Genomic DNA, 27,995 nt, shown 5'->3' with positions numbered 1-27,995 from the left:
ACAATTAGGTAAGATTGAATACATTGATAAATATAAAATAATGTTTAAAATAGTTAGTTAAAAATTACCAGATTATATTATTTTAATGTAAATTATTATAATTATAACTTCTATAATTAATGGAAGTTCATAATAATAAAAGGAAGTTTATGTAAAATATTATATCACTTTTATTATAGTTAGTTGGTACCTTCTATAATAATCAAAGAGTCTGTCAAAATTTATATTTTTTCTTCTTGCCAACTGAATAATCCAATTTAACCAATTTTCAATGTCGTTAGCTGGTAAGAGTGGAAGGCTTAATAGCAGTCTTAAGCATTTAAGTGCCCATTCATTGGTATTCACTAAATTTAAATACCCCAACTTCTTCATTTTTCACCAAACTGCCTGTTTATTAATCAAATTATAATACAAAATACAATTAACTTTGTTAAAAATAGTATAAATAAATGAAATATATGTACATAAACTGTAACTATAATATGTAGGTACCTATTTTATTTTATTTGTATTTATAGTTTATACATTGTTTAATTTATACGTGATGGTACCTCATATCTATACAAATTATATTTTTAATATGTAGGTACTACCTACTTATAATGGTATGGGAAATTATAAATTTTGTTTTAAATATAAAAATATTCAAAATAAAATTGTGTATGCTTAATAATAAATATTATCTTATATTAGTACATTTTTTTTTTTTTTTTTGTAGCTTTTATAGCCTATTGAGGGCCTTCGCTGCTTCCACAATTTCTTGCCACTTCTCTCTATTTTCACTTCCTTCTAGTTCTGTTTCTGGTGCAATCATTGCTAGGTCTGATTTTATAGTGTCCATCTATGTCTAGGGCGGCCTCTGAGTCTTCAACCATTGATTCTGCCCATCAGAACTTGCTTGCATATGCCATTCTCTCTCCATAAGTGCCCAGCCCATTCGAGTCTCTTGCTTCTGATGAATGCTTTTATATTTGGTTTTTGGAATAGCTTGTATATTTCTCCATTTGTTCTTATTCGATAATCTCCATTTTCGTAGATAGAACCATAGATTCGGGGGAGTATTTTCCTTTCGAAGATTAGCAGTTTTTCTTCGTCTCCTTTTGTCACCGACCACGTTTCGCAGCCATACGCAAGGACTGGGCGTAAGTAGCTCAGGTATAGGTTGATCTTTGATCTTTTAGATAGAAGTTTAGATTTAAATAGTTTCACTAATGCAAAAAAACCTTTATTGGCTGCTGAGATTCTTAAATTTATTTCATTATGCATATTGTTGTTCTTATTTATGTTAGTACCTAAGTATTTGAAATCATTTACCGCTTGGAAAGTGTACTCCTCGACACTCAGATTAGCTACCATCTCATTTTCTCTGCTGACGACCATATATTTTGTTTTGTCTTGGTTAACTTTAAGGCCCATAAATTTGGCAGCTTTAAGTAGATCGTTGGTTTTTGCGGTTACCTCGATGCGTGTATTACCCATTACCACGATGTCGTCCGCATAAGCAAGTATAGAGTATTCCCCTAGTAATTCCATGTCTTGATATGCTGACATTATCCTTACCATTTTTTCAAGGGCTGAATTAAAAAGTAATGGCGACAAAGCATCGCTTTGCCTCAGGCCCGTGTTCACATCAAAACTTTCAGATAATTGATTTCGGAATTTGACTTTACACGCGGTGTTGGAATTACATTCTTTTATTAATTGGATTAATTTTGAAGGTATTTCAAATTCTTCTAAGGTTCTCCATAATTTGTTTCTATTGATGCTGTCATAAGCTTGGCTAAAGTCAACAAAACATAAGTGCACTTCTTTTCCAAATTTATAATATTTTTCTAATGCTTGTCTGATCGTAAATATATGGTCAGTGGTAGATTTTCCTTTTATGAATCCAGTTTGATATTTTCCTATTATGTCTTTGGAGTATATTTCCAGTCTATGTAATATTGCGGTGGATAAAATTTTGTAGCAGGTATTTAATAGCGCTATCCCTCTATAGTTTTTTATATCCATTGTATCCCCTTTCTTATATATTGGGCAAATTATTGCTGTTTTCCAATCCTGAGGGATTTATTCTTTTTTCCAGATTTCTTTGATTAAAGTACATATTTCCGAGAACATTTTTGGGGTCGAAATTTTAATTAGTTGAACTGCAGTGTCATGTATTATTTACAACCATTCAAAAATAACTACTTTGCCTAAAAGAAAATCAATTAAAACAGTTTCTAAAAATGTTTAAAACCTATATAGAAACTTTAGAGATATTAGGTATGGGTTACCATGATATGATATGTAAGTATGAAAATACATTAATACACATAATACATAATACATAATACATAATAAAATAATTAATATTATAAAAATAAAAACTTCAAAAAAATATTATGACGCTACAACTCACGTGGGTGTAAATTATGATCCACTGCTTCCATTTTGACACCTATTTTGAAGATGCTTAACATATTTTCAAACTATCTATTATACAAACCATCTTCAAATATAGAAATAAATACAAATTTGAATTTTGTAATATATGTATACGTTTTATTTTTAATGGGGGTCAACTAGACCCCCAAAGGACTGCCTATAGGTTGTCGCACACTGAATCGGAGCGGAACGGAAACGAATTTTGTCCGCACACTGTGTCGGAACCAGTAGGAATTCCGCGGCCATAGATACTTGGTCATTTTGATCTCATCGCTCAAGCTCGACGGTCGAACTAAAGCTTATTGCTACATTATTTATTTTAAATATTTTTAAGTGTTTATAAAATATAATATTATAATGAGTGATACAAGTAGTGACGAAAAAGACATGATATTCACACTAGCTCTTTTGTCAGAAGCTGAAGAAAACGAAAAATATACGACAAAAAGACAGTGGGTTCATAGTAGTGATGGGCACTATCGAATAGTATTCGATAGTTTTTTTAAGCTATCGAATACTATTCGAATGTTTTTAAGTATAACCGATTAGTAGTTTTTCAATAAAAACTATCGAATATTCTGATAAGCTATCGAATAGCACTATCGAATAGTTTTGTGGCGCGCAGGAGATCAGTTGTTATCTCACGCGGCCAACGTTGCTCTAGGTATTGAGAACAAATCGGATTAAGTTGGATAAAATAACGTTTATTAACACCTTTAGCGAAGTACAACAAAATGGAGCCAGAGGCCGGTCACACGTCGGGAGATGACTCGTAGGAGTTGCACGACGATACGACGAGAAACGTCGGCGGGTAGCGACAGGCCGCGTGCGCTCTCCTTTGGTGCCGTGACCAGGGGGTCAGCGTGGCAGAAGGAGGAAGCGGTCAGTGCGCATGCGTTTCCGATCAGAATGCTTCGGAATCCGTCAAAATATTGTCGACAAACGATTGTGTCGACGTGTCACGTCTTTCGCGATTTTTTTTTTTTTATTTGGGAGACTTATTATATTAATGAAATTACAGTCGACTCTCGGTAACTCAAACCTTGATAATTCGAAATTCTCAACATCTCGAACAAATTAAATTCCCCTTCAAATAATAATAATACATTGATAGATATTGATAGCTCGAAATTTTTAGTAAGTCAAATTTTTTTTTTCCCCTTGAGATTCGAGTTACCGAGATTCGACTGTATTTATGAGTACCTATTACTTATTTTTAAGCCTAGGTTGTTGTTGTTACTTATGGCACAATCATTTAATTTTGAACTTACAAATATTAGAACACACAATTACTTTTAATAATAAAATTGTCCGAGCGAGCGAGTGACCCCGCTCGGTGACTCGGTGCAACAAAAATACAATTGTCTTAACCCTGTGACCCACTTGGGGAGGTGTTTCATAGCAAATCGGGGGATAAATTATTATTGTACAATCGTTTTAAACAGGTTAAAATAAGTAAGTACAAAAAAATAACAAAAATAGTCCTCCGCGCGGCATTATAGTAGTGTTGCGCGCATGCGTATAAACGTAAAATTGAAAACTTTGAAAAGCCGAAGTTATCTTCGAAACTAAGTGAGAGCGACAAATTCTGATAGCACCATCGTTCTTAACTCGATGAGCTACATAAGTTCCGAAAAAAAAAAAATCGAAAAATTTGCATGGGGTGGTAAAGTGCACTTGTTCCCAGAATTCTTGTCACTTCTCTAGATTAATCGGTGCGTTTAAAATATCAAATAAAACTGTACATTTTAAAGATTTGTAGTTTTGTGACATAAATGTATATTGTATACATTACATACGTGGTCTTTGTCTCATTTATGTATATTATAATCAATGTTTTTTTATACAACTACTCAGGGACAGCTTGGGAGAAAAATTTAGGCCGGAAAAATATACTACCCAGGTCATATTTGACAGTTCTATATCTACGTCTCAACTTGTTAGGTTGATGTGAGGGAGCTGATCATATGTAACCCCCTCCCTCACCAAGCAACAATATTTAAGCCACAGCTATTGGTTTTACAATGGTGTTTATTTTTTTTTTTTTATACCCTGTATACAAAATTTCTACCAGAAAGATGCTTCGATTTCAACATAAATTACCTTATCTTTTAGCAAATAATTATAGTACTTTAGAGAGGTCATTTTTCGATTTTCTCAATAGTTATTTAATGTCACGGGAAAAACCACCGAAAAATTACGAAAAAACGCTAAAAAAACGAATAAAAAATTATAATATTTTTATATTAATTCAACTTATACATGATATCATAAATAATAACAATATAAAATATCCAGACTGACAAACCGTCTCCGCTCAGAATCGTTTTTCTTATACAATGATATTATATCATTGAATTCAAGTCTAATACAATCCATTATACAATGACCCACTTATAACCTACTGTACAGCAGAGCGACATCCACTTACTTGCTTTTTATAATTGTTTAGCTATCTAAAGTTTTAGTCAACCTTTATTATAATATGTACGAGGACCACAAAAAATTCAGTAACGACATTTTAGTGTGACTCTATACACCCTTTTAATTTCAAATGACTATAGATAAGTACGCCTAGTCCCTAGAGATATAAGCTTGAAAATGTTCAATTGAAAATTTTGAAAATTTGTTTTTTTTGTACTTTTCTTAAATTAATTAATTTTTAAGTTTAAATATATTTAAATACTTTATAAAATTACTGTTTCATTTTTATTTACATTGTAACAAGTATAATGTCAGACACTCAGAGTCAAACAAAACACTTATAATAAAAAAAAATATAATTTGGGTAAAATTGAGGAAGTAACTCAAATAATAAGTCTTTGATCCCGGTAGGTGAAAGGGCTTATGTCAATTTAATTAACTTTTCAAGACAGCCGTTTGAAAGTTTGAAAATTCCTACTTGTAAGTTCATTATATCCATACATATCTAAGGTATTTTTATATTATATATATTACATGCTTATTGCATGTAACCATTAAAATTCTTGTTACTATGAATATTTAACGAGATTACTGTAGTTTTGCCCTTTTTATTTCACTTTTTCTGACTTAAGCCCTATTTGTCTACGACCTATGTCTTTTTGATTTCACTTATTTTGACTTACGTCAGAAACGGTTATGTTTAGATACGCCATATTTATTTCTTCAATGATATGAGTAATATTCGTCAGTGACTTATGCCAAATGTATCAAAAAAATCAACAAAAATTAAGCTTTACACCTGCGGAAAAAAATGTTGTGAAAACTTGACCCAGGAGCAAAGAAATTACCTCCGTTAAAAATTGAAAAATCAATTATTGTAACAAAACGATTATACACTCATAATTTATATTGAAGTAAAAATACAACATTTTTAATAAAGTATAAAAATGCACATTTATTACCGAGTTAAATATTATATATTGATGTAGGTATATATTATAATATTATATATTTTATGATTTGTATTTTGAATTTACTATATTATGTTCATTAGAATAATACCAACATTATATTAAAATGGGTAAATGGTAATAAAAGTACATATTTTAAAATATAATTATGAAGGTTAAATATACTACAACTACATAATATCAAAAGATTTATTTGATAAGAAATCAATATGATAAATTATAAAATGTTCACCAAAACAAATTTTCATGAAAATTTACATCACTAGGTACGTCTATATATATGTATATTATCTTAAAAACAAAAAATGAATTTTTAAAAAAAGTTCAATTAACAATATATTAAATGCAATACTATGCTTGAAGCTTTTACCCATAATTTATATACTCTTAAGAGGACACTATACCCACATATTTTGTCGTTAGCGTTTTTTCTTGTGCGCAACATTGACAATACCGAAAATGTACACTAGCAGTTCACGTTTAGCTTTGTTAGTTTAAAAATAAGAGTGAATCAACTTATCATAAAACTAAATGGTAGAAATATTATCTGTGTTCGTAAGTCGGGGTTTTTTTACAATAATTCAGTTTTCAAGCAAATTATCATAGATAATTTTAAAATCACGCTTTTTTATATAGGTACCCAAAAGTTTCTAGAAAATTGAATCATCGTAAGAAACCAACATACGAACAAAGATAATGTTTTTACTATTAAGTTTCATATCACCTAAGTCGATTCACTTTAAATTAAAAACTAACGAAGCTAAACGGGAACTGCTCAGCATAAATTTGCTGTTAATTGTTGTACACTTGTAAGACGGAGACAATAAATGCGGGTGTAGTGAACACAGAACAGCTCTCAATACATACAAACCAAAAAGAATAGAGATTTGAGCAATGAGCTAATAATAAATTTCTTATTTTAATCAAGTTTCATTGAATAATAATGAATATTATTGTAAAAATTTGCTATATAAAGTTGGATTGGACTAAAAAGAGATTATGAATACAATTTAGAGAGCGACCACCGACCCGCACTCATATGTGCAAAGTAGTCACATAATTCTCTCAGACGAAGCAAACCCAATAATAATATTGCGGTTATATGTCCCAAAATAACAATCTTAAATGAGCAATTTTATTATAGTTATTACTTATTAGTTATAAGCAGAGCCTTACTTAGGAATTTTGGGGCCAAGGCTGTAGTGCTCGGAAAGGAAAACTTTCAGAACTACCTACCAAGTATCTACCTACCTATGAATTTAGACATTTTGCGCCCAGGTCGAAAAAAATTTGGTGCTCTCGTACGGGGCCTAACCACGGTAAATATTAGGCTGCATCCGAATTGCGTGCCAAAAAAAAAAGCGATGTTGGTTGACAACCGAATTGCGTGCGCGTATTTTTCGTGACAGATTACAAGTTTGAATAGACGACCGGTTTTCGCCGATCATTTGAGTTTATACTATAGTAAATTTAATATAGTAATATTTAGTTAAGTATAGTAAATTCGATAGTAATATGGGTTTTATCCGAGGAATGAGATTAGATTAAAAATTTGAAAATAGTGAAATTATTTTTAGTGTATTTAATCACAAATACGAAAAAGACGATGTCAATATTTTAACTCGACAAAAAGTAAGTACCTAATAAATTAAAACGTAAAGCTTTGGAGGATCCGTTTGAAAAGCCATGTAAGATTTTACACCGAGAATTACGCGAAGGAGATATAAGTAGTCTAATTACTACAGACACAATGCGTATAAGAAAAAATATTCACTATGCACGTTCAAGTATGATTCCAAAGTTGCCTACAAATTTAGATGAACAACATTTGGCTCTAACAAATTTAGGTGAAATCAAAACAAATCGAGATGAATTATTTTTGTTAATTTATAATTCAGAAAAAAATATAATAGCTTTTTCAACACAAACTAATTTGAAATATTTAACTGAATTAAATGTGCCGTTTTATATATTGATGGTACGTTTAAAAGTTGTCCTAAACCATTTTATCAATTATTCATTATCCATGGAGCTAAAAAATTCAAATTATACCCCGCTAGTTTTTTTTTTTATTAACAGGCAAAACTACAAAAACATATAAAGATGCATTTTCTGATTTGTTAGATAAAATTGGTGAATTAAATTTGACTTTTACACCACGTATAATTTACGCTGATTTCGAACAAGTTATTCACTTGGCAATTTCAGAGATTTTTCCCGAAGTAGTTTGGAAAGGCTGTCGCTTTCACTTGGGCCAGACTATGTGGAGAAAAATTAAATTACTTGGCCTAAGTAAGAACTTTAAAAAGAAATCAGAAATTGGAAAATTTTTAAAAGTATGCTTTGGATTATCCTTTTTAGAACCTGAGAAAGTACAAAAATGTTTTTTTGAAGATCTCATGACTATAAAACCAAATAATCAACAATTAAATGCTTTTTGTGATTTTTTTGAAAAAAATTACATTAGTAGTAGCAGTAAATTTCCACCATCAATATGGGCGGAGTTTTCTAACAATTTAATGCGTACTACTAATGCTTGTGAGTCATTTCATTCGAAACTCAATAGTATGTTCTACTCTTCGTATCCAAATATTTTTCAATTATTAGAAGTTTTAAAAAATGTACTAACTGACGTTTACATCAAAATGCGTGGCTCAAATCAAACACAAAAACGACGCATGACAGTGGAAAAAGAAAATTATATTCATGAAATTATGCGTCAGTATAAAGATAAAGTTATAACCCGTTTGGAGTTCGTAGAAATTTTGGCATACAAAAATTTGCCAGTTTTATAACATTTTTATACTCATATTTTTATAGCATTTTTATACTCATATTTTTAAATAATTTGTATATTTATTTGTTTACTAATATTTTTTTGACGTTGTTTCACATATTATTTTAATGTATTTCAACACACTATTCGTATGTTTATGATTTTTTAATCTATTATACTCTGAAAAGTTTTGAAATTTATATATTTTGACGTTGTACACACTATTTGTATGTTTATGATTTTTTTAATCTATTAGACTGAAAAGTTTTGAAAATTATATATTTTAACGTTGTTTAACAATTTTTTATATTATTTTAATGTATTAACACAAAATTTATAAAATAACCACGGCCCCGCAATTCGGTTGTATCTCGAGAAAATCGCGCACGCAATTCATCCTAAATAATGATTGATATTCGCACGCAATTCGGAAACACCGAAATATTAGTGATAGATCTTCATGAACCTAATTTAGATTTAAGTTAAGAAAAGAATATCTGTTTTACAGTTTTACAATAATGTGTGCTTTTTTAGAGGTACAAGATCTCAGATATGTCTTGACACGCTTTAAACACGAGAATAACTCGTGTAATTAGTTAGTAGGTACATAATATTATAGCATTCTGAGAGATACATCTATATAAGGGTACATACGACATACCTATTAAATCATTTTTCCACAAAAAACAACACATAGGTATCCTGAATAGTTTTAAGAGACACGAAATAATTTAAATTTCTATTAATCTCAGTATGCCTTGAAATATTTTCAATCTAATTTCAAAATTTTCAACCACAATAATCTTGGCACCGGGGTAGTTGTATAGCATCGCCCTAAATGCGGCTTTGACTACCTAACTCCCAAAGTTCTAACTACTAACCAAAATATAGAGTAAATTTGCTAACCAGAAAGAGGAATAAACCACGTTCAACGTTGAAAATTTAAGTATTTTTCTCCTACAAAATGTGATGAGAAAACACATTGGTACCTATTCAATTATTGTAAAATCAAAGATAATCACAATCAAATATCTAATTTGTCAGGTCACTGACAAATTAAAACTATTAAAAACTGGCGAATTATTTTTTATCATTGCCTCGAGATGTTAAAGTAGTTGCCTATTTTACTCCTTGAAATTTTCATGATACATCGATTAATACTACTGTCTATCAAATCTATCAATTAATTGTAATTCAAAACATTATATTACTTATATATTTTACTTTTTCATAATAATTATACAACATAAATTAAAATGTGAAATTATAACATAAGTGCTTAAAACAAATAATAATATCTAATAATAATAACTATTAATTTATATTTTTAAAAAACATTCTACTCAAACATAAACTACCTAATTTTTTAACTTTTGAGTACTACTTTAGGTACTATTTCAATTTATAGTAATAAATAGGTACATCAAAGAAATATAATTTAGATTATTATTTATAATACGTGTATAACGATTAACGATGTACCTATTGCTGAAAATGTGTATGAGCACTTTTTTAAAAATACATAATACATAATCTCTTTATTATATAATTTAATTACATTTATTTTTATAAAAGTATGCTGGTTACTTTATTCATTACAAATAAAACAGAACATTTTAACATTGACATAATATGTATTTCATTACATAGATATTAGGGAATAATGAATAAAATAATACAGTCAACCAATTAATTATTTCAAAACAAAAAACTAGAAATAATAATTCAACAATATATAACAAAATTAAATGTAAATATTTTTAATACCGGAGTTGAATAAATAAATAATTTTATAATAATTCTATTAAAAGTAAATATATGCTAGCCAGCATTAAAAAGTATGCATAAAAATCTAAGTTTTTAACATAGATTCATACGAGCTAATAGGTATTAAAAAATCGATATCAAAATATAAATAATTTTATGTTTAATTTAGATAGTTATTTAATTTATTTAAGTTTCTATACACAAGCATATTCAAGTTACCAAATTATGTTTAAGTTGTACGTACATGAAAACTATAATTTAATACATTGTTTCCTATTAAATGTGTTTAGAAACCGATAATTTAGCACGATCGGAGAGCAATAGGCTTTCTAACTCGTTTATACAGTGTAACAGAAACCCTAACAAATAAAAAAAAAAAATGAAAAATTGATGCGAATTATACGTATGAAAATTTTGTCTAAAGATTCCCAAAAATAATATTACGGAAAAAGTAATTAATATATTACACATTAATTTACACAAAAAAAAAATTGTAAAAAAATACAACTTGACTTAAATTAACGTTTTTAAAATAACATGTATATATATTACATTAATACATTATATACATAAATTCGTTTGCATTAAACAACTTCTGATCATCCAGTGCAATAAGGTAAAATATGAATTCAATCTTAGTTTTCACTTTTTATTAATGTGGGCTAATATTTTATGGATTGAAGATAAAGAATTTTAAATGGCAAAGAACTTATAGTGAAGACGACGAAATACTTTTTATACTTTTAAAACCTCTCTATACCTATATTAATTAGGTAATACTTATTTTTTTACATAGGTAGTTTTCATAGTTTACAATATTTTCGATTCAATTTTAAGTGCATGTTTAAAAATAAATGCATATTTTGTAGCATATTACAGCATTTTAATAAGAAGCATATTTTTAGTATTTTTTGTGCATATATAAATCTGGTCCCTATTTATTACATATTATGATGATGTTGGAATCGCGACTACTTCTACTGTATTCTACTTGTATTCGTGATTTGTGTGCAAAAAAAAATTTAAAAATTGAAATTAGTTGATATAAATGCAGGCAAGAAAAAATGTCATTTGAACATTTTCAAACTTACAGCGTCTATAACCGTAGCTACTGGAAATTTTCATCAAATATTTATTTTATAATTTTCTATGGTAAAATTTTCAATATAATATTTTGACTAGTTCTGAGTTATTATTAAACATTTGAAATGTAAATTTTTTTCAGTTTTCATTCTATAAATGTCAATAAAATTTTATTTGTTAGGTATAAAATCTTGAAAATTTAATACAATGTTTCCTATAAGTTGTTATAAAAGAAGTTGAAAAATATTGGAAATCCATAGGCACGATTTTATAAATATTTAAAGTTTGGATTTTTACAAAATCTAGTATTAAAAATGTATAACATTCTCAACTTTTACAGCTAAGGATTAACAATTTGAAACGATTCACATAAATGGTCCTTACTGTAACCAAACAATCTAAAATATGTATAAACACTTAATAGTATTAAACACAGTTATATTTTACAGTCATTATAAGTTCTAATTTAGATGAAATTAGATATAAAACCAAGAATAATGATTTTTGTAATTGTGTTATAATTTAAAAATACTATTTGTGAGTATATGAAACTTTTAGAGTACCTATATCATTTTATTTTATACATGCAATGACATTTTTTATGTTCACACAATTTTTTTGAATACCAATATTCTTTTATAGTTTCAAAATTAGAGTGAATTAACCTCTTATAAAATGTAATGGTAATATTCTAGAGCATCTAAAAAGCTTTTTATAAAATTTTTTTTTTAAAGTGATTTATTAATATTTTAAGATGTACAAACAATTTCCAATTTTAAAATACTCATAGAATAATGACGAGTTAATGATAATTGATAAGTTAATATAGTGAATAATGATAAAAATTAATTAGGAACATCAAGATAAATGATATTTGATAATAGGTACAATATTTAATTATTTTGATAGTTTTTTGTCGTTTTAAATAATTGTGATAAAAGATGGTGCAAAATTGGCCAGACTGAATGGTGGTCTTTTGTCAGGTGGCTTTTTGTCGCGTGCCTTTATGTTGATTTTGGATGGCTTTGTGTCGGATGGCTTTTTGTCAAATGGTTTTCTTAGGTGTAACCGGTTGTTGGCAGCTTAAACAGAATACAAATATACAATTATAGAAATTATTTGAATTTGTGAACCATATTGGTGTCTTAAAACAAAAAAATCAAGTTACATTGTAAAATATAGATGTCTTCATACATATTTCATAAGTAATATTTAAAATTTTGTTGACTATTTGGATGTTTTATATTGTTTTTGATTGATCGGAAGCATAAATTGTATAGTTGTTTTTTTTTCTCTTCTAAACAATTTTCATTCGCCAAATGTTGTAGTGTGGTCTTTGTATTTTTTATATCGATATAGTTGCAGCATATTATAGACATAACTACTTTGATATGGCCATATATATTGGATAGCTGAGGAAAAAAAATTGAAGGTCATTAATACATTTTATATAATTATGTAGTATATTTCTAAACATTATTACATACTGTGTCATCTCGTGATCGCAATGAATTTTCATAGTAAATATAAATGCACGCCAATGTCAACATTTTATTAAAATCTATAACAACTTCCTGTGGCATAAAAATTAGAATATGACCGACTGATCGTCAATAACGGTTTTGAAATTTGGGAAGAATCCGTTTTTAATAAATTTATATTTAACATTATTTATTTTTATTATTTTAGTAATGTGATGAATATTGTTTTTAAAATTTACCGTTTTTGTTCATGATTTATTGCATCAGCCACCATGAATCCAATTTTATTTATAAATTCCACAAATTCTTTGTCTACTGCGTACAGTTACATTTAATGTATGGTAAAACGTTTAGTATGATTATGGTATGACTGACAAAGAATCCATGAATTTGATCTTTAAATAAATTGATGTACGTTATTATAGTGTACAATTGTACTAACTCCGTTTTATATATATTTTTACATATTATTTTCGATGGAAATATATATATTTTTTAAATGACTAGTTGCATTACATATTACCAAAACGTCTCAAGTACCCTCAAGTAACCTAACCCTTCCTGCGGATTATCATTGTGTTGAGAGTCAATGTGATATTTCAGATTAAATTTGAATGTATATGATTTAAAACAAGCTTCGCAATCATAACTTTTCCCTCCAAAATGTGTATAGAAATGTCTTTCTAAATTGGCACGTCTCTTGAAATACCTAGGACAATAATAACAATGCAGTTTACCATTTGTGTCTTGTATCAGTACATGGTTTTTGTACAGTGATTTATATTTAAATACTTTTTGACAGAATTTACATATGTATAGTTTATTTGCATCCTCATCACTGTTATTAATCAATTATCTTTGAATCTCTACATATGATTTAATTTATTCTGGTTTACTTACGTTTTACAAAACCTACAGAAAATAGTGATTAAAATAAACACATTTCAATGGCCCATAATTAAATCATATTAACTATTTAAATTAAAAAACATATTTATACTAAAAGTGACTTACAAAAAACTTTGTATAATATGATAATTGATTAATGGGACAAAAATGAACATCATATCATAAACATAACATATTATACAAAACACCATTGTTATTACCTTGAGTGTAGGTGGCGGTATCTCAACGGCGGTTGATTTAGTTTCATCGACGCTTTCTGTTGCTGACAGAGGGAGTACATGTATACTAACTGTAATAAAAATATATTACCGTATTTAAAAATAATACTAGATAGAAGCCATGTGTCTACAATATATAAAATAAATGTATGGAATAATGAATGATGGTCATGTTACTTTATGAAGAAATATTAATTTTAAATTATTATAGGTTATGCTGGGCTAGAAGTGGTTAATATTATTTGAAAAAGTGACTAAATTTATGAACGAATTTAATCAAAAAATCGACCTACATACATTTTTTTCAAAACTCACTGCTAAAAAATTTTCTTTGAATCTCTACGTATAATATAATTTATTCTAACATACTAAGTTTTACAAAAAATACAGAAAATAGTGATTAAAGTAAATATACATTTTAATAGCACATATTTAAATTAGAAAATTTTTTTCCTTACTAAAATTCACTTACTTCCAGCCCTGTATATGAGTATTGAATATTGATTAACAGGACAAAAATGAATAATATATCATAAACATAACATACACAAAACACGATTGGTATTACCTTGTGTTGTATGTGACATTATCCGAAAGGTGTATGATTTCGTTTCTGCCTGATCAGAGATCATCGATGCTTTCTGATGCTGAAGGTGGGTATGTATGTATATTAACAACTGTAATAAAAATATATTGCTGTATTTAAAACAATACTAGAATTTAAATTATTGAAATTATCATTTAGTATCATGTGTTTCCATACATCAAATAATTGTATATAATAATGGATGACTGTCATATATATATAAAAAAATAAATAAATGCCTAATTTCAATTTACTTTGGTTTTCCACAAAAATTAACATGAATACATGATATCATAAAAAAAAATGTTGCTACTAAAAATGTTGTACTCTTGTTGGGGATTTAGTTGGTAAGGGAACAAATTGATTCATGGGTTAGGTGATATGTCGTGTAATAGTGCCTTCGCGTAATCGTGTTATCACTTATTAACACGACGAAATATTTGGCACCGCCTCATCAAAACACAATTTCCTGTTGGCTTGTGGAGCTGCTGCACCGCGTTCCAGTGTGCCGTATCTAACCATCCGCACGCAAATACGCAATCAAGCATCAGGAACCAGCGCGTTAGCGTGCTACCACCGGACGCCATTTTCACCGACGCTACCGGACTACAGAGTACAGACTCGTTACTCGTCATCATTCATATCCTCGCATCCGCCGGAATTTACATTTTCTAATCGGTCGTTGTTGTTCGGTCGCTCGTCATTTTTTGACACCATGGACAACAGCTCTGAACGTGTTCCACCAAACGACCCGCCCGCACAGAATAACAACAATGGTGGCAACGGCAATGACAACGACCATAATGTCGACAACGGCAACGACAACGATATCGCCAACGACAACGATATCGCCAACGACAACGGTGTCGGCAACGACAACGATGTCGGCAATAACCACACCGTCGGCAATAACCACACCGCCGGAACCACTGGTGTAAGTAGAAAGTTGAAGTCAACAAAGTATTTTTATTTTATATAACTATTCACGGTTTGTGTTTTGTTGGTCGTCGTCTTCATCCTCTATACATAACCATTTTTCTTGTTTAATTCAACTATAACTTTGGGGACCTCGTACACATTGCTTCTAATAGTATTGCTTTGATGGCGTATCAATCTAATTGAAACAGTATTGTCGTTGAACATTCTCTGGAGGAGACAGCTGGTTTTTCCATTTTTAAAATTATTTGACGGTAATTGGTGACTGGTTATGGCATTAAACATAAGTACAAATGGCTAGGTGCTGTAGTGTGTGACTTGTTTGTAAGTATCGTGTACTTTTATTTTGCATCCATGACATATTATGTTACAGCTTCTACATGATTTATTGATAGTCAGCCTAGTGTTGGCACATTCTAAAGATACCATTTATTTTTAAACTCAAAACTTGTAATTAAATAAACTTACATATTTGTATTATTTGATTAATCAAACAATATCATTATTATACTCTGTCCTACAAGAGAGAAATAAATTCGCTCGGACGTTGCGAGGCCAAATTTGGCTCTTTGTATACAGCGGTTTGACAACAGTACGACGGCGATCGACAAATACCGACAGTAGAGAACATTGGCAGGAATATGGTGGGTATGCGCGGAAATGAACGCGTTTTGGTCGCCGCCTAGTCGCTTTCTCTCCTAGGACGGAGTATAGTTTAGTAATATTGCAATATCATATGTACCTAATCATTACACGATGATAATATTTATTATTTAACTTCAGATCCAAAAAACAGAAATAATACTTAGATACCATGTGAGTGTTTTTCTATGTTATTCTATGAATATCCTTTGCAGAATGTGTATGTATCGGTTAGGTGTAGGTACCTTAAAATAGGCACATACCTACAATTTTGGGTGAATATAAGTTAATTTTAATACTGGGTGAATACCCAAAATTTAAGTATTCAGTTATTGATTAAATTTGGTATTTTTACTTTTCATTTTAAGAAATTATAATATAGGTAGTACCACTATTAGTATCACTATTAGGTATTTTTAATTCCTATAGTATTTTGATTTTTCAATATAACAAATTCATAAAATGTAGGGTAAATAAAAATAAATCATAAATACTATGAACTTTATTGTATAATAGACAATAGTAATGTAATTTATTATAAAATAAAAATAGTAGTAAAGTAGACAAATAATAAAACACATTTACTCACAAAATTAAACCTTTGAATCAAGTTAAATTATTATAAATACCTTTATTCATGATACTAAGTACCATTTTTTTTTCATTCAAAACTTGTAATTAGATATACCTACATGTTTATATTATTTGATCAATTGACGCACAATACACATTTTTAGTTAGACGTAGACAATAAAAACACATTATCTATATAATTTATAATGACCTACTTTTATTTCATTTTAACTTAAATATAGTAATGTTTTGTTTAAAATAGGTAGTTTTATTAAAAAATGTAGATCCTTAATATAATCAATGAATAATTTCAACTATTTTTCAAATGTGTCACCATGCCTATTATATACTATATTACCATTAATGACTTTCATTACAACAACAATTGAATGTTAGCGTATAGCCTAATTTATCTTCATGTATTGTGAATTGAATATATGTTTTGTGCTTTTTTACATTTTTTTTTCTTTACAGATTATGCCTTCTCCAAGTCATAAGCCTGCTACGCCTTCTCTAAGCTCAAAACGCATCACAAAATCACTAGAGTCTACTATTCCTATCTGTGATATGAAAATTTATGAAAATTGTCTGAAGTCATTTAAAAAATGGCCATCAGAATGTATTACACCTGATAAATTGGCTAGGGCTGGATTCTATTATACAGGCATACAAGATAAAGTGAGATGTTTATACTGCCCAATTGGATTTGAATGCTGGGGAAAGGATGACGATCCGTATATTGAACATAAATTGGCATCTCCAGAGTGTCCATATTTCAAGGAAAAACTAGGTAAACATTTAATATAAATACATTTCATATATAAACATTTTTTTAAATACATTATATTAGATAAATATGTTTAAAATTATAATAACTATTGTAATGGTATTTTGTATTATGCATTATATCTATGCATATGTATTAAAATATAATATACTGAATACTAATGACGATTTATTTTTACAGATCACAAATCTGATGTTTTGACAACTTATATTCAAAATTTCTTACGTTCCGTTGGTATTGTGACAGACACGAATATGAAAGTACTCTCAAATTATAAAGCATTAACCTCTTTGGAATCTCGTAAGAAAACATTTGAAACATTCACAAAAAAACTAACCCATGATGTTAAAACTTTTTGTAAAGCTGGGCTATTTTATATAGGTAACTTTTATAATATTTATAATTTGTATGATCAGAATTTATAGTCAACAATGTTTGCAACTTAAGGTGAAAACGATAGGATGTTATGTTTCTGCTGTAACCAAGGTCTGATGGATTGGGAAGTTGATGATGATCCTTGGGTTGAACATGCACGGTGGTCACCACTTTGCAGTTATGTTCTTTTAAGTAAAGGAAAACGTTTTGTGGAAGAGGTTGGTGGTGAAGTAAACTATAGTTTACGAATCAACCTAGAGGTAAGTATTTTTTAATTAATTTTTAAGATGTAGTTTATAATATGCATTGTATTATTTTTGCAGGAATTGTACAAGTTATTTACCATTCACAAACATATTTCGGTTGACAGCAATACCATGAGGTTTGTTTATATATATTTTATGGTTTTGAGCAGTAACCTGATATATTATTAAAAGACTTAACATGATAATGAGTTACCAATAAATAAAAAGTACTTTAAGATGAATGCTTTATCCACTGTAATTTTAGGTTATTATGGATATTAAATAAGCGTGTAATGAATGAATAAAAAACTCAGTAGAAATATTGTTACATTTTCAAACCTGAGGTAAAATAATTAAAAATGTATGTTTTACCTACTACAAAATTGTTTAAACATTTTTTGTTAAATTCCGTCTTAAAACTAATAAAAATATTTTGGACTTGATTATCGGTATTTTATAATTACTTGTTCAGCCTTGTTTGAAATTTTTAATCTTTTTTACTTTTCAATAAAAATTTATCAATCATTTGTTAACCGAATAAAAACAACAAAAAGTAGAAAAATAACAGAATCAATTTAGTCAGAAACTGATTTAGTAATTTTTTGAAAAATGTTATGCATTTTCAAATATTGTCCCCTTCCTTTTTAAACCCTAAAGCACAATGTGAGTCCAATTTTCTAAGAGAAAACTCCATCAAAATGTAGTATATAAAATTTTTAATACTAATAGATTCATTATTCCACCGAAAATGTAAAATAATATATATTTTATTAATTTAATTTTAATTGCTAATATGCATTTTTAATGGATTTCATTTTGTTTTCAAGTTTGACATAGCAAACCCACTGTGACATCGATAAAATGAAAAATAAATTTGTGGTAAATAATATCTATTTTTAAATATAGACTTATAATAATATAAATCATTGCATTAGCAATTGCAATGGATTTGAAATAATTTAACATTTTAATTCACTCAAATTTATGCTGCAATTTTACTTTATTGTATATACAGTATGTAATTAAATAACACAGGTATTCTGGTAATCAAATATCGATGGTCTAGCGAACAGATGTAGTAAGTGACATTTACCAAATTGTTTATGACAAGCATTTGAATGTCAATTCACACATCAATAAAAATCGGAAATGCCCAATTTTTGGTTGACTTCAATAGAGTTTTATATTAGCTATCTAGTCTTTACTATAATTATGTCTTTTAACATGTTTGAACTTAACAATTACATGAATAACACTTAGTTTTATACAAGCCATAAATACTTAACACATTTGTTTATATTGTTTTTAGTATAATTTACAGTTATACGGTTATTGTACCAATAATAATAACACAATTATAGTTTGACTTCCTATATTTTTAATTATCAATATTATTAAAAAATGTTAAACAAAAATTGTAACATTATGTATACTGAGGTCCTTTCCAGTAATCAGAGTATAAGAAAAATTATTCATAAATAAAAACAGAATAAAAAACTATCAAACATTGGTAATTAAAATATTGCTATACCTACTAACAAAAAATTAAACAAAAAACATTTCTGGCATAATTTTACAAAAAATTAAAAATGTAACATTATTTACACTGAGGACCTTCTGAGTATAAAAAAATATTTGTAAATAAAAATAGAATGAAAATGTATCAAATAAAGAATTAACAAAAACATATCTGAAATAATTTTACAAAAAGTTTATTCATCACCTGATTCTATTGGACAATATAATGTTTTGACCGTTGGTAGTTCATCGTAGAAACTTTTATTATCAGATGGAATTATTTTAAGTTCTAGTAAAGTGTTTAAATTTTTTTTGTTGTCTTCACGTATAGGTTACTTGATTGGGTACTTACAACATAATAAACCAACTGAAGTCCAAACTTTTTTCCTACCTGCAGTTTTCTTTTTAGAAATATCCAACCTTTTTAATTTATTTAAAAGTTTATAGGCTTCCACTGCTAAGGTTATTAGCCAATTTTTTTTTTTTAGTTAAAACAGATTTGATATTTATATACATATACAATTGATAAATAAAATTACATATTTACAGTTAAATTATTAATTGTGTTTTCAAGATAGATTGACTGAATCAGAATTTGTTGATGAGGTTGCATATAGTGATGAAATTGATAATATTGAGAGTATGTCCTTCGTTGAGGATTTCCTTGATGTTATGTGGAAAGTTGAGAGATGTGTGTACTGGTTCGTATGTGGGGCATTCTTGGAGTATTGTATTTTATAGTGATGCGAGTTAGACATATACAACATGTAGGTGAATTCTGCGTCTTGTAATCCATATGTATACTGCATAATATCAGGTTCACTTTTATCAAACCTCATCCATTTAATTTTTAGCCAGTTAACCTTTTCTTTTTCAGTATTTACAGTAGTATTATGTACCATTAAATTCTTTAAATTTTGGTTTCAAAAACAGCTGTTTAAAACAGACAATGCAAAATTTTAATGTGGTGGTAATATTTTTTTTCTTGATGTATTTATAAACCTGACAAAAATACACATACCTAAAATAATTGGATTTCAATTAATATATTTCTAATATTATAAATAATTAATAAAATGTCGTTTTTTTTTTTATTTCATTCAATTTGACTAAATAATTGAATTTAAATCTTTTTAATACTTAAAATGTAATTAGTCACCTTTTTAGCGAAATGTTATCAATAATATATATAAATTTTAATTCCATATTATTTAATAACTGTATTTATTCGACTAAAACAATTTTCCTTATATTATATTATTATTATTTTTTTTTTTTTTTTAGGAATTTGGAAACATTAACCGAAAGTAATACATTCATGGACTTTGTGGAACCTGTGACAATTATACGCGTGACTCCACAAGATCCATCTGCACCTGATTCTGTGTTATGTAAGATTTGCTTTAAAGAAAAATTGGAAGTGCTTTTCATGCCTTGTGGTCATGTTATTGCTTGTATCCAATGTGCAGTGACACTTGATCTGTGTGCTGTATGCAGACAACCGTTTACCATGACTATGAGAGTTGGCCTTTATGTTACTAATCTAAAAGAATTCAGTCATTTTCCATTCACCATTCATTCAAATGAACTAATTGATCCAGTTCTTTGTAAGGTTTGTTGCAAAGAAGATATGCAAGCTGTATTTTTACCATGTAGACACATATCTACTTGTTATAAATGCGCACCAAAAGTAAATCAATGTCTGGTATGTTTTGAGCCAGTATATGCATATATGCAAGTGTTCTTATAGCATTTATATAAGATGAAATGATCTAAACCTAATTAAGATATCAAAACATTTAAATATACGAACATAAATAATGATTTTTTTTTTCTTCAGCTTAATATTAGTTTGTTAATTATTTAATAAGAATTTATAATTTTAAGAATCAAGTTAGAATTAAGCGAATGGAACAATATTATCATACTTGACTGATTTTTTTTTTTGTCTTAAATATTACATTAATTTTTGTTTAGGTTAAATCAAATTATTTTTGTTTTTTAAACCTGCCTTTTTTATTACTGTATAAACTATAAGGGGCAGTATTACCATCTCCCGTTAAATTTAACAGACTCCTAACCGGCCGGTAATAAAATCTATTATCAGCCGGTTAAGCGTAATCGAAGCATACCGATGATTGTAATACTGTCCCTAAATGTATTGACAATATATTATAATTAAAAAACTTGATTTAACATCAATAGGAAAATATAAATACCTTAGGCACCATTCAGTTTATTATTAAAAAGTAAAAATATATCAGTACACTTAATATTAAGTTAACTTTCTATTCAAGCGTTTTAACCAAAAATGTATACAGTTATATTAGTAAAGTTATTTAATCGTTTTCTTATACTTTACTTTAATTGTAAATTAAATTATCACATCAAATGCACATTTGTATTCATTTTTGTGAAATAATTTTGTATGTCAGAACAACAGTTCTATTAAGTATTAATAATTAAGTTCATTAATTAATATTGACATTTTATTTTAATACCTTTTTTATATGTAAGTATAATTTAAGACTGTAATATTGTATTGCCAATATTATTTATTTTTTATTCCTTATGATACATTTTATATAAAACATTAATTTGATACCAAACAAAAAATATTCTGTAAATGAATATTTCTTAATTGCCTGCCACTAAAAGTGTTAAATTCTAAGGTTAGAAAATAAGCTTTAATTAAATTGTATATTATACCATTCCTGGATTTATAAGTAGAAAAAATGAATTTATTATTTTTGGGTGGAACCCGGAACTTGATGACTTAGATGTGTTCGTAAAATCAACAAAAAAAACTGTCCATAAAGAAAATAATGTCAAAAATTTTAAAATTACTCATGAAATATTGTTTTGATATACAAATTTTATAATTAAATTTAATTAAAAATATATATATATTAGTATATATCATTATGTACGATAGATAATTAAATTTTTTTACAAGTCAACTTTTCAATAGTTGGAGGAAGAGCCACTATTTTAAAACAATATAATATAGTCATGATGCAAAAATTGATCAAATAAAAATGTTTTTTTCAATTGGTCAATTTTCACATGTTGGCATCTATGTTGCAGAAGCCATGCAAAAATTGACCATCTGAAAAAATAAAATAATTATATAAATTTAAAGTAAAAACTCTCATCTCCATTTTTTTAACTTTTGGTCTAGCATTGAACACAAATGTAGAAACAACATCACGAGTTCATAGTATATAATATTTTTGTGTTTATTCTGTAATTTATTTATCATTGCCAATACCGGGAATTTTATATTAATATCGTAATAAATATATTTTATAATTTCAAATAGTTGTTTGTATTTTACATAATAAATTAATCAAGTTTGGCCCTGAGGCAGTATGCGCTCTATCACAAAATGTGTTCTACCACAGTCTGATTTACCGTGTAAGAATGATTTAAATGTAATTACTGTTGGACCATCATTTTTTTTATGGAATTCTGGATTTATCTCTAAATCTATCTTACCTAATTTTTTGAAATAAAATCATGTATATTGTTATGTACCGTATATTTTGTATTTTAAAAATCACAATTATTTATAAGTATTCAAAAAGCTGAATTTAAAAAAATTAAATGATGTATATATATTTTAAAATCAATACTTCTTATATACATGTATTTAACAAAACAAAATAATTTGTATTATGTACAATCAATAATAATATTATAAAAAAACTAATTATTAAATTATTATTATTCTATCAGTACCGCTTACTGCGTTTGTAATATTACTGCTACATGCGTATACCGCATAGATATATAGGTACATCAATATATGCGTACTATAATACTCTTATCAGTTTCAGTGATAATACTTATGACTAGGGCCCGGATTTTTATGCAAATGCATATTCTTCTACATTTGACGTATAACAATTCTGATTAAATATCTTGATGTTTCGTAAAGCGTAGAATCTACTGTTAATTTTTTTTTTATGCATATTTTTGCATATTTGCATCAAAATGCATAATAATTGCATATTTCGAGGTAATTACATAAAATGTGCATATTTAATAAATGCTTAATAATATATATTATATACATTCAATTTTCATAATTGTTTTTTGAAAAATTAATTACATTTTAAATATAATATCAGTAGGTGCTAAATTTATCTATTTAAATAATTATAGTACCATTAAAAAAATATTAATTTCTGAAAAAGAATTATTTAAATTGTTTTCTTTTTCACTACTGTCCGCATCTCTTGTGGTACAAGTAAAGCTTTAACGTCATCCGATGTTCAAAAATATTTTAAAAGAAATTCTCAAGTACCAAAAAACATAAACATTGTTTGTGGTCACTTCCATTTTCAATGTATAAAAATGGGCCTTACAACCTTAAAAACCAAGCACCCGAATAATTTTGTTTTTTACAATCATTAGGTAATATATCATTTTGTATGTATTTCATGTGGTGAGTTGGATTCTGTGGCTAATTGTATAATAATAATAATAAATTAACAGGAACAATCTTACAATCACTCATAGGTAAATTTAATAATTATTGAAAATAAAATCATTAATTGATTCTGATTAAACCAAATCGCCTAACACTAAATTATTTCTTATACCTAATATATATATATATATACATATATCGTCGGCTTAATTCAAAATTATCATAACCCAAGAATGACTACTTTTCAGGAATGACAAAAAACATCTCATTAATTTAAGTTTTTTTTTAACATATCACTGTATTTTTAAATTAATTATTCATAATTGTTTTGATATTTTTGAATGATTTGTATATTTATATGAAAAACTGAACTTGTAAAAGGAGTTAAGATGTTTTCTTTAAAAAAAAAACTTTTGTTTTTTGGAGCAAAGAGTTTTTTCTTTTGATTAATTTCTTTTATGATTTTTTTAAATAGTATAATTTAGTATCCATAACAAAGCAATTAATAAGATTTTTACAGTAACATTAAGAATAAAATGTTTGTATTTTTCAGTAGGACAGTACCTAATGAAATACTAAGTAATAATAAAAATGATTTATAAAAAGGAAATCGGCATTGATTATAACTTAAAGAGTTAGTAAAAAAATACTAAATACTAATAATAATAATAATTAAAAGTAATATATCTTAGTAATAACATTGATAATAAAATAAACTATAACAAAAAAAAATAAAAATGTATCATAGTAGTTATTATGACATATTAAAAATTCAATAACTAAACTCTTCAGTGACAAAACATTTATTCTTTGGACAAATTGTCACAAAAGAAGTGATATATTTCTCCATTGATACTTTTAAATCGCTGTAAGTGTTCAAATTTTTCTTTTTTGATATTGATTCTATGAGTATGTAATGGGTATGGGTGTAGTGTCTGAATGCTTATTGGGGTTTGTGTAGAGCTAAGAGCTATTCCTTCATAGTAGAAGGTTATTCCAGGCTTGTGAAAATCTTAGTTTATAACTTACTTCTTTATTAGCTTCATACATAAAATTTCAGCGACCACTGGATCGTCTTTCTTGTTTCCAGGGTAATTGATTTTAAAAACATAATTTTAGTAAATGATTTAACCCTTTGATGAGTATGGACGTATATATACGTTTTGTTGAAACGCTCCTCAGGGAGTATGGACGTATATTTACATTTTACAGTTTACACACAAACCTTATTTTATCTATAATATGTGATGTCGTTATTAAATTAACGATAATTTATGAATCGTGTGCTGCTATCTACTGGCTATACATTTAACTAAATTATTATTTTGTTATAGGTTTTTATAATTATAAACTATGTGTTGCCTATCCGACATAAATTATACAAAATTACGTTGCTTGATAACAATATCAAGCGTGATTATGCAAAATGAAAATTATTATTTATGTTATGAGATTGTACAAACACTCACGAAATTACATTCGTGGTAGGTGCGTGATTTCACGATTTAATTATTTGTATTTATTCAGCGTTGATAAATTATAATAAGTCTAAGCGAAAAACAAATTATCGAGTTAATTACGAACGACGAGTCAGCCGATGAATATGAATCAAGTGATTTTTCGGATGGTTCAGATTCTGAAAGTAATTTCGAATAACACAGTAGTATCAGAAAATAATCGTAGTATAGACATAAAAATATTACTAATTGTATGTGAAGATAATGTTGTTATACCTCCAGTTAGTTTACCACAAACGCTAACTCCGAGTACTATACCACAAAACAAAAAAGGTCCAGACGCGTTTTCTGAAAAATGATTTACTGCTATCAATAGCTTTGAGCACAAAAAATTTGATTTTGATGATTCAAATACTGGAGTTAAACCTGATGATTTACCTTCCCCTTTGAGCGAGTATGATATTTTCAAAGCTGTATTTGACGAGGATTTAGTACAACATATAGTAGACGAGACTAATACGTTTTATCATTTTGTTATATCTAATAAAGAAATAACTGTAAACTCAAAATTAAACCGTTGGACTGATACAAACGTAGATGAAATGTATAGTTTTTTTGCCGTATGTCTTCGTATGTCCCATGTAAAAAAAAATAAAATTAAAGAGTATTGGACAACTTCTTTTTTGCTGTCTACTCCAGCTTTTGGAAGTATTATGTCCCAAGACCGGTTTCTTTTGTTGCTTAGATTACTACATTTTAATGACAATAAAAATCAAATAAAAGGGGATAGATTATATAAAATAACACCTATTATAGAAACATTGCGAAAAAAATTCAAAAAAAATTTTTAAACCTAGTCAAAAACTCTGTATTGATGAGAGTATAGTGGAATGGAAAGAACGATTGAGTTTCAAGCAATTTATTCCATCAAAACGCCACCGTTTTGGAATAAAACTATTTGTATTGTGGGATTGTGAAACTGGATATCTACTAGATTTTATTGTGTATTGTGGTCAGCAAAGTCACATCGATACATTTGACAATCTAGGCGTATCGGGATCGGTAATTACAACCCAAGAAAGGGCAAATTGTTTACATGGATAACTGGTATACCTCATCAACCCTTTTAAAACATTTATATATTTTCATCTTTCAAAATGTTCTTTACAGTTTGATCTACATTCATTTTCGCAGTAAGTACACTTTTTATGCATATACTGCCATTTAAAACCATCTAAATACTTCACATAATCTATTTTATAATATTTACAATTATTATACAACATTAGATCTTTTCGTTCACTTGAAATTATAGACAAGTTCATTGTAATTATAAATTAACAAATTGTAACGTATTAAATTGATACAGTAACGTTCAGTGTACGTTAAGGTCATTCATATGTTAAATATATTATGTATACCGTATGGTATGTTCTTAAATGTATATTATATTATCGGGTAATGGGTATAGGTAATGCACTGCGCGTCAGTGTGCCTCCATCACCACCGCCACTCAACCGCACACTCAACCACCTCTGCCCGCAATCACACTTTTATAAATGAATTATATTATTAACACTATTATGTATATTACCGGCCCCCCACTAATTTATTGTTTCAAGACCAACGACCGACTACCGTCGCGCCTTGTCGATTTACCTACTCACGTCTCTTCTCTTCCTGCCGCCTACGGTGACACATGGTCGCAAATTATTATTGTGTAACAGCGTTTTCTTTTGAAAACATGTAGCAACGTTGAATTTTTCCCGGCGATGCTCGCGGGAAAAAAGATTGGTGAGAAAGGGTGATCAGACATCGACGGGATACGTGTACCTACGTATTATTATTATTTTTTTTTATGTATGTGGCTGGTGTCTGTGTTGAGAATTATGCATTTATATATTATAATATACGTTCGAAGCGAACGACCGGTAACCACCTAGAGGAGCCGTCGAGAATTATTAATTATTCTTATTAATATTATTGTTAAAAAATATTGTCGTTTAGTTAAATTGTTATGGTCGTTGTGTTTTTATAAGTCCGAGTTTCACGCCCGTTGAGCTTTCTCGGCACCAACTCAATATATTAAATTTTATTCACCTAAATAGTAAATATTGTGTATTGAGTTTTATTTTCTAATAATTATTACTGTGATACATGTGGTTCCATCCCTTTGGCCTCTCATTATATTATTACGGTAAAAGAAATCCACGATGCTCCGGCCCTTCGGGTCTCGTCTCGTGGTTTGCGGCCTTGATCAAACCGGCGGGTAACCACATAACTGTCGAGTCATGAGCAATATGTCTTGTGTTATCACAATACTACTAACGAGTTTGCGAGTGTGTGACACTTTATGCACGTCAAGCAATTTCGTTAACTCGATCG

At 28.1% G+C, this 27,995-nt stretch overlaps 3 protein-coding genes across 8 annotated transcripts; 2 read left to right on the top strand and 1 right to left on the bottom strand.

The window, feature by feature from the left end:
* Window positions 1–7,572: 7,572 nt before the first annotated feature.
* Window positions 7,573–8,617, top strand: LOC103310482. Its single transcript, XM_008188908.1, has 2 exons — window positions 7,573–7,669; window positions 7,902–8,617. Exons 1-2 carry the CDS (start codon window positions 7,573–7,575, stop codon window positions 8,615–8,617), a joined length of 813 nt encoding a protein of 270 aa, XP_008187130.1.
* Window positions 8,618–12,160: 3,543 nt separating this feature from the next.
* On the bottom strand, window positions 12,161–14,932 carry LOC100573289. Of its 6 annotated transcripts, none has more exons than XR_001680167.2 (6): window positions 14,625–14,916; window positions 14,039–14,127; window positions 13,453–13,638; window positions 12,936–13,324; window positions 12,617–12,860; window positions 12,161–12,530 (listed from the first exon to the last, which is right to left on the bottom strand). XR_001680167.2 is itself a non-coding variant. In XM_029485067.1 (4 exons), the coding sequence occupies exons 1-4, from the start codon at window positions 14,853–14,855 to the stop codon at window positions 13,833–13,835; spliced, it is 243 nt and encodes an 80-aa protein (XP_029340927.1). In that variant the 5' UTR covers window positions 14,856–14,870; the 3' UTR covers window positions 13,645–13,832. The 6 variants fall into 6 exon arrangements, 1 of the variants encoding a protein (XP_029340927.1); XR_001680168.2 differs by having other exon boundaries at window positions 12,936–13,051; window positions 13,169–13,638; window positions 14,625–14,915; XR_003838599.1 differs by having other exon boundaries at window positions 12,276–12,530; window positions 12,936–13,022; window positions 13,169–13,638; window positions 14,625–14,915.
* Window positions 14,933–15,072: 140 nt separating this feature from the next.
* LOC100168556 (baculoviral IAP repeat-containing protein 7-B) lies at window positions 15,073–23,250 on the top strand. The gene is made up of 6 exons (XM_001947121.5): window positions 15,073–15,576; window positions 17,268–17,583; window positions 17,761–17,961; window positions 18,028–18,215; window positions 18,279–18,337; window positions 21,003–23,250. Exons 1-6 carry the CDS (start codon window positions 15,358–15,360, stop codon window positions 21,466–21,468), a joined length of 1,449 nt encoding a protein of 482 aa, XP_001947156.2. The 5' UTR covers window positions 15,073–15,357; the 3' UTR covers window positions 21,469–23,250.
* The last annotated feature ends 4,745 nt before the right edge of the window (window positions 23,251–27,995 follow it).

Source organism: Acyrthosiphon pisum, chromosome X (assembly GCF_005508785.2).
Source record: "Acyrthosiphon pisum isolate AL4f chromosome X, pea_aphid_22Mar2018_4r6ur, whole genome shotgun sequence".
NCBI lineage: Eukaryota > Metazoa > Arthropoda > Insecta > Hemiptera > Aphididae > Acyrthosiphon > Acyrthosiphon pisum.
Note: the sequence above shows the minus strand (reverse complement) of the source record. Positions and strands in the feature narration are given on the sequence as shown.

Coding starts and splice junctions, on each gene's coding strand:
- LOC103310482 (XM_008188908.1), top strand. CDS start 7,573: ATGCGTATAAGAAAAAATATTCACTATGCACGTTCAAGTATGATTCCA. Junction 7,670..7,901: donor TTTGGCTCTAACAAATTTAG/GTGAAATCAAAA, acceptor TTTTATTAACAG/GCAAAACTACAAAAACATAT.
- LOC100573289 (XM_029485067.1), bottom strand. CDS start 14,855: ATGACAGTCATCCATTATTATATACAATTATTTGAT. Junction 14,734..14,819: donor ATTATATACAATTATTTGAT/GTATGGAAACAC, acceptor TTTTTATTACAG/TTGTTAATATACATACATAC. Junction 14,128..14,624: donor AATGTCACATACAACACAAG/GTAATACCAATC, acceptor TTTTTATTACAG/TTAGTATACATGTACTCCCT.
- LOC100168556 (XM_001947121.5), top strand. CDS start 15,358: ATGGACAACAGCTCTGAACGTGTTCCACCAAACGACCCGCCCGCACAG. Junction 18,216..18,278: donor GTTTACGAATCAACCTAGAG/GTAAGTATTTTT, acceptor TTATTTTTGCAG/GAATTGTACAAGTTATTTAC. Junction 18,338..21,002: donor GTTGACAGCAATACCATGAG/GTTTGTTTATAT, acceptor TTTTTTTTTTAG/GAATTTGGAAACATTAACCG.